Source organism: Labeo rohita, chromosome 21 (genome assembly GCF_022985175.1).
Source record: "Labeo rohita strain BAU-BD-2019 chromosome 21, IGBB_LRoh.1.0, whole genome shotgun sequence".
NCBI lineage: Eukaryota > Metazoa > Chordata > Actinopteri > Cypriniformes > Cyprinidae > Labeo > Labeo rohita.
In genome coordinates, this window is record NC_066889.1 from 27861359 (window position 1) to 27869667 (window position 8309).

At 28.3% G+C, this 8309-nt stretch overlaps 1 protein-coding gene and 1 long non-coding RNA gene across 2 annotated transcripts; both read left to right on the plus strand.

Moving 5' to 3' along the window:
• Window positions 1-2: 2 nt before the first annotated feature.
• LOC127152197 (serine/threonine-protein kinase pim-3-like) lies at window positions 3-1570 on the plus strand (the record flags this gene model as incomplete). The annotated part of the gene is made up of 5 exons (XM_051092695.1): window positions 3-35; window positions 183-230; window positions 371-749; window positions 865-1130; window positions 1354-1570. Coding segments are annotated over 5 exons (759 nt in total), but the record flags the coding sequence as incomplete, so codon positions are not given.
• Window positions 1571-6039: 4469 nt separating this feature from the next.
• Window positions 6040-7653, plus strand: LOC127152095 (uncharacterized). Its single transcript, XR_007825039.1, has 3 exons — window positions 6040-7031; window positions 7182-7300; window positions 7551-7653. It is a non-coding gene; the product is annotated as an uncharacterized LOC127152095 (long non-coding RNA).
• The last annotated feature ends 656 nt before the right edge of the window (window positions 7654-8309 follow it).

The window sequence follows — 8309 nt, forward strand, 5'->3', positions numbered from 1 at the left end:
CTTATGCAGCGTCTCGTTTGAACGATGGCCTACAGGTATCAATTTTCAATACTTTAGATAATTATGTATTATACTCGTCTGACTTATGCAACTATTCTGTTTAGGGTTATGATCAAAATGATGTGAGCTGTGCTCACAAATGAATTGTAAATCTTACATCTCTTGTGTGTTTTGTTGATCAGGTGGCGGTGAAATTTGTCCCGACCTGGAACACCAAGTTCATCAGCATTGTAAGTAGGCTGTGCTCTCTCTGTTTCTCCTCTCAGTCACTGTTTTCAATTTCAAACATCTCATATTAGCATTAACAATCTGTTTTTGCCAATGTTTTGTCCTTATATCTGTCTAACCATAACAACTGTCTTTCTTCTAGGACGCTTGTTCCAAGCCTCTTCCATTAGAAATCGCACTTTCAATTATGGCAAACGAAGGCCCCAGAGTTCAGGAAATCGTTCAGCTTCTGGACTGGCATGTGGAGCCTGATCACTACGTTTTGGTCCTGGAGCGGCCCGTTCCCTTTGAGGAACTGAGCTGGTTTCTCCTGCAGAACATGGGGACCGTTAAAGAGGAAGTGGCGTGGGTCATCATGCGCCAGACGATAATTGCAGCTCAAACATGCTGCCTACGTGGAGTGCTGCCCCGGGATATCACGCCTGAAAACCTTTTGATCAACCCGGACACACTCAAAGTCAAATTAATGGGCTTTGGCTGTGGTGCAGTCCTCTCCAACTTAGGTTACAGGTCCTTTACTGGTATGTATGATCCCTCAAAGCTGTTAAGTGGGTCTTAAACTCACATAGTTATTTCTTGCATGATAATGAATATATTGAATGTTGTGTTAATGGAAATAAAATCTATTTCCTTCAGGCATAAGAGAGTACTGCCCTCCTGAGTATTTCATGACGGGCAAGTACAACGGGGAACCAGCGACAGTGTGGTCGCTCGGGATCCTCTTGTTTGTAATCTTGTGTGGAGATTTCCCAAAACGACAAGACGCGAGCAAGATCAACGATAACACCTGGTCCAAAGATGGCCTGTCGGAGGAATGCTGCCATTTTATTCATTGTTGTCTGCAGATCGATCCAAAGCAGCGGATTGAACTGGAGAATCTCAGTCTCCACGACTGGTTCATGGTAAATACATTTTGATGATTTTGAAGTATATTTTGATTTGTTTTGATTTAATTATCAGACATTAGTATTCTTATGCTAGCATTTGCTGCAAGTGACCAATTTTAACACTGAATGTTTATATCTTCTGATGTAGTTTTGCTTATGTTCTTTATGGTCTTTCTTTGATATATTTTATATGTTCTATATATTTTAATTGTAAACCTAATTTCTGTTTTTGTTCCAGAGTGCAGACAAGACGAAAAGAAGTGGTGTATAATAATGACAGGAATGGCAGGTAAATGACAGGAAGCTCAGCGACAGCCATGACAGACACCCAATGATTTTTCAAGACACCAGAAAACAGGTTGCACAAGTGGAAATGTAACCTGATGACAAGATCCTAGACCTCAACCAGAGAAAAAAAAAAAAAAATCTAAAAAAAACTTTAAAAAACAAAAACAAACAACCCCCCCAAAACTAACAAACAGACAAAAAAAAAAAAAAAAAAAAAAAACAAAAAAAAATCAATAATAATATAATATAATATAATATAATAATAACAATATTTTAAAATATAAAAAACTAATCTAAAAAAACTTAAAAAAAAAAAAAACTAAAACTAACAAAAAAAAACTAAAAAAAAATCTACAACAAAAACAAAAAATCAATAATAATATAATATAATATAATATAATATAATATAATATAATATAATATAATATAATATAATAATATATATAACAAAATTTTCAAATATAAAGCTATTAAAAATACTAACAATATATAAAAAGCTATTAAATTATATAAAGCTATTAAAAATAATAACAAATAAATAAAGTGCTCAACAAAAAAATTATAAATTAAAATATAAAGCTATTAAAAATACTAACAATATATAAAAAGCTATTAAAATATATAAAGCTATTAAAAATAATAACAAATAAATAAATTAAGTGCTCAACAAAAAAATATATATATATTAAAATATAAACCTATTAAAAATACTAACAATATATAAAAAGCTATTAAAATATATAAAGCTATTAAAAATAATAGCAAATAAATAAATTAAGTGCTCAACAAAAAATAATATATTAAAATATAAAGTTATTAAAATACTAACAATATATAAAAGCTATTAAAATATATAAAGCTATTAAAAATAATAAATAAATTAAGTGCTCAACAAAAAGTAATATATTAAAATATAAAGATATTAAAATACTAACAATATATAAAGAGCTATTAAAATATATAAAGCTATTAAAAATAAAAAATTAATTAATTAAATGCTCAACATAAAAATAATATATTAAAATATAAAGCTATTAAAATACTTACATATATAAAAAGCTATTAAAATATATAAAGCTATTAACAATAATAACAAACAAATAAATTAAGTGCTCAACAAAAAAAATATTAAAATATAAAGCTATCAGAAATAATAACAAATAAATTAAGTGCTCATCAAAAAAATTATAGATTAAAATATAAAGCTATTAAAAATAATAAATAAAGTGCTCAACAAAAAAATAATATATTAAAATATAAAGCTATTAAAATACTAACAATATATAAAAAGCTATTAAAATATATAAAGCTATTAACAATAATAACAAATAAATTAAGTGCTCAACCAAAAATAATATATTAAAATATAAAGCTATTAAAAATACTAACAATATATAAAAAGCTATTAAAATATATAAAGCTATTAAAAATAATAAATAAATTAAGTGCTCAACAAAAAATAATATATTAAAATATAAAGCTATTAAAAATACTAACAATATATAAAAAGCTATTAAAATATATAAAGCTATTAAAAATAATAAATAAATTAAGTGCTCAACAAAACAAATATTAAAATATAAAGCTATTAAAAATAATAACAAATAAATTAAGTGCTCATCAAAAAAATTATAGATTAAAATATAAAGCTATTAAAAATACTAACAATATATAAAAAGCTATTAAAATATATGAAGCTATTAAAAATAATAAATAAATAAAGTGCTCAACAAAAAAATAATATATTAAAATATAAACCTATTAAAATACTAACAACATATAAAAAGCTATTAAAATATATAAAGCTATTAACAATAATAACAAACAAATAAATTAAGTGCTCAACAAAAAAACAATTAAAATATAAACCTATTAAAAATACTAACAATATATAAAAAGCTATTAAAATATATAAAGCTATTAAAAATAATAACAAATAAATGAAGTGCTCAACAAAAAATAATATATTAAAATATAAAGCTATTAAAAATACTAACAATATATAAAAAGCTTTTAAAATATATAAAGCTATTAAAATAGTAACAAATAAATTAAGTGCTCAACAAAAAATAATATATTAAAACAGAAAGCTATTAAAAATACTAACAAAATAGAAAAAGCTATTAAAATATATGAAGATGTTAACAATAATAAAAAACAAATAAATTTAGTGCACAACAAAAAATATTAAAATATAAAGCTATTAAAAATAATAACTAATAAATTAAGTGCTCAACAGAAAATAATATATTAAAATATAAAGCTATTAAAAATACTAACAAAATATAAAAAGCTATTAAAATATATAAAGCTGATAACAATACTAAAAAACAAATAAATTTAGTGCACAACAAAAAATATTAAAATATAAAGATATTAAAAATAATAACTAATAAATTAAGTGCTCAACAAAAAAATAATAGATTAAAATATAAAGCTATTAAAAAGACTAACAATATATAAAAAACTGTTAAAATAATAACATAAAGTTCTCAACAAAAAATAATATATTAGAATATATAAAGCTATTAAAAATATTAAATAAATTAATTAAATGCTCAACATAAAAATAATATATTAAAATATAAAGCTATTAAAATACTTACATATATAAAAAGCTATTAAAATATATAAAATTATTAACAATAATAACAAACAAATAAATTAAGTGCTCAACAAAAAAAATAAAATATAAAGCTATTAAAAATACTAACAAATAAAGAAATGAAGTGCTCAACAAAAAAATAGTATATTAAAATATAAAGCTATTAAAAACAATATATAAAAAGTTATTAAAATATATAAAGCTATTAACAATAAAATAATAACAAATAAATATAATAATAATAATAATATACAATACAATACAAAGCTATAAAAAATAATAAAAAATAAAAAATATAAAAAGATGCATAAAAATATAAATAAACATAAAAATAATTTATATATATAAAACATTTCTAAATAAAAAGAAAAAATACATACATTTTATATAAATTTATCTGTGTGTGTGTGTGTGTTTTTTTAATATATAGCTGTATATGGGTATTTAAAAGACACATTGTTGCATTTTTGAGGAGTCATATGACATTTTAAAATATCTCGATAAACATATTTCAATCTTAATCTTATCATATCAGATATTTTAAGAGATGTATTGACTGATTACAGTAGTCAACATTTGAAGTGAATCAAAAAAGTTCAAATCAGAGTTGTCCTAAGACAAGAACGGGTAGTGTTTTGTTTTTAGGACAACTTTGATAAAAGGTTTTAATCCAAATGTTGACTACTGTATATATGTATAGACTGGTGCTGCAAAGGTATTATACAATGCCAAGATAAAGGACAATGTCAAAATGACTGCAGATGTACTGTTTACAGAAGCCGAGTGTGAATTTCAGTCCAAGACAGTCCAAAAGTGAGATCTAAGCAGCTAAACATTTCATATTTGACAATTGTGTTATGACAGAAATGTTAAACAACCAGCGGTAATATCCAGGGATGCAAACAACTAGTTAATGCTGTATGTGCACATGGTGTGAAAAATGACATGAGCTTCGACTCATTAGTGTTGCCAAATCTTGCTGGAAAAAAACCCCAGCAAACTAGATATAAGTCAATTATAAATCTAAACAGATACAAATGCTTTATATGGAAAATAAGACACTTATGCCTACTTTATGAACTCCAGAAATTGGATTGCTTCATGAGCCAAGCCTAAATAAAAGACAAAAAATGCTTACAATAAATAGACATGGCAACACTTTGAGAACGTGCTCTGTGAAGCCGCCTTCCAAACAAAGCACAACGTTGTTGATGATGGTTTGGTTATAGTTGCCTTTGGCTGCTGTAATATTAGTTTGGTCAAAAACAGTGGATACCAAACGTGCAAGACACATTTTTTTACTTGGATTCTATGAAAAGAGCAGGATGAACATTCTGCTAAAATTTTCCTCAGAAGAAATTAGGACCGACATGAGGGTGAGTACATCTTTTAACTAAAATTTTATATTTCACTTATCAATTTTAAGTTCTCTTATTTTGCTAAAAAACAGCCTTGTCCGCTGATCTTACAGCAAACCCAATCTGGATGTTTTTTCAGCAGGTTTTTGAGAGTTTTCTGTAAATTGATCACTGGTAAACTACTGTAATAAAATGAAAATATTTGTGATTTATGAATGAATGATAAATGTTTGCGGTTTGAATGTGCGACTGAGAATGTGAAAGTAGCGAAAGTAGCGAGAAGCGAGTGTTTTTGATGTGGGCGACTGACAGCCAGTGACGAAAGACAACAACTCTCCCAACTCTTGTTCCCTCACAAGATGTGTCTGTGAGTCTCCGCTGTTCTTCTATTCATTCTTCTCACTGGACGTAGAGAAAACATACAACATACTGAAGATATTTGTGTGTGAATAAGTCATTGAACGTATCCCTCTGTCTCTTTGTCATTTAAGGATTCTCTCTGGATTGTTATGAACAATCTGATCCGGAATGACAAACACACCACGTGCCCCGGAACAGGTATAGTGCTATCTTTATAGCCAGTTTATTCACATCTAATGATGACATTTATGAAAGTTCATAGAGTTTTTAGTGTTAACGTAGGTACGCACACATATATATATATATATGCGAAAGTATTCATACCCCTTCATGTTTTTCACATTTTGTTATGTTGCTGCCTTATGTTAAACTGCCTTAAATTAATTTTTTTTTTCCTCATTAATCTACACTCCATACACCATAATGACAAAGCAAAAATAGAATTGTCACAACTTCGTAAATGTGACCCTGGACCACAAAACCTTTAGTAGCACGGGTATATTTGTAGCAATAGCCAAAAATACATTGTATGGGTCAAAATTGTCGATTTTTTATTTTATAGCAAAAATCATTAGGGTATTAAGTAAAGATCATGTTGCATGAAGATATTTTGTTAATTTCCCACCGTAAATATCTCAAAACTTAATTTTTTATTAGTTATATGCATTGCTAAGAACTTCATTTGGACAACTTTAAAGGCGATTTTCTCAGTATTTTGATTTTTTTGCGCCCTCAGATTTCAGATTTTCAAATAGTTGCATCTTGGCCAAATATTGTCCTATCCTAACAAACCACACATCAATGGAAAGCTTATTTATTCAGATTTCAGAATTTGTATATGACTGGTTTTGTGGTACAGGGTCACGGATTTATTACAAATAATAAATACTGAAATAAGTACAAACTTAACTCAGTACTTAGTAGAAGCACCTTTAAAATAAAATGTATACAAACCTTTATTTCGCTGAAGAAAAATGACCCAGCGTTGTGCCGTCACACCGACAGGGGCCGCTCCCACGATAGTTGATTGACATGAGTGCCTTACCTCAGATCAGCTGTAACAGTCCGACCTCCATTGTTTCAATGATGGAGCAGGGATGTAAGTTAGACAGGAATATCTCAGATTGAGGTGTTGTGTTGCTGGATGTAATAATGAACACAGTGGTCGTCATTTACTCCTGACATCTGAGCCGCTGGAGATGCATTGTATTACATTTGTTTGTGAAGGGAATGCGCCTCCTGATCTACATATATCTGTCTATGTTCGCACAAATCATCCGTGATCCTGCTTCACTTACAGCAGAAGTGAGTATAAGGGTTTTTTTTTTATGAATCTCGATTTTCTTGCTTCCTTTGAAACTAGATACTCTTTGGAATGTTCTTTGGAATGTCTGTTTTTGTAAAATTACATGTTACATTTTCTAAAATAAAAATCAAAGATTGTTTCCTTCGCAGATTTTTTCCTTAATCATCTTGTTTTTTCGATCATGAGAGGAGATGTTTCACGTGTTATGAGGAGGATTGCTCACAAACAGTGAGATGTGAAAGGGATGACTACTGCTTCACTGCGAATGGTAAGAATAGCAGTAGAAGATTAAAGAAATTAAAGAAATGTTTTGCCATTAGACATTTTTCCTCATCAATGCACCTTTGTACCTTTGTATTACCATTATTCAAGATGTAAAAATTAGGTCTTATTTATTATTCAGTTTATTATTCAGTACAGTAAATTCCCTAAAGACAAGGCCGGTTTTTACTGTTTTTGCCATGTCACCTCTGCTTGTTTTTTTTATTTATGACTTCAGTTTTCTTTCTTTTCTCTAGGAAATCAGTATAAATCACAGAATGTAAAAGGATGTGCCTCTGGACACATCTGTGATGATCCACTAAAATGGAAAGAACTTGGTGAAAACATCACATGTTGTTGGGGGAACCTGTGTAACGGTGTCACTCATAAGAAAAACAGCATCACTGGGAGATGGAGCTTCCTGTTCCTTAGCTGTTCCCTGCTGTCCTTTATCCTGCCACACTGAAAGAATCTGAAATGGCCACAATTTAATACAATGCTTTAATGAAAAAATGTAAATATGACAATATTAAACATTACAAGTTTTGGAGTACAGTAGATAAAAGGTAGATAAAAAAGGTGATTTTTTTTAAAATTTTTAAATAATACAACATGACTATGATTCTGTAATTTAAACCATTTAGCAGATGCTCTTGTGCAGAGACTTATAAGAAACCAAGTGTGTTTTTCTTACTCAGTAAAAACCACAAAACCACAGTCACACATTACCATTATGAGAACATGTACATAGGCACACTGGATTTTATACTGTGCTATTGATATTTACTAATCCTAATCTAGCCACTAAACTGATCCCTTACTAAAAATGTTATGCATTTTTACATTTTTAATAAAACTTGGTTCAGTATGTTTATTTAGTCATTTGAATTACGGAGGCAGTTTTTATGTACATTAGGAGGCCATATTTGGTGGTGTAAGTAGGTCAAACCTGTGCAAATTTCACACATAAGCATCCGCATTAGATTTTAAACACGCAGGTGTTTGTTTTACTGTAG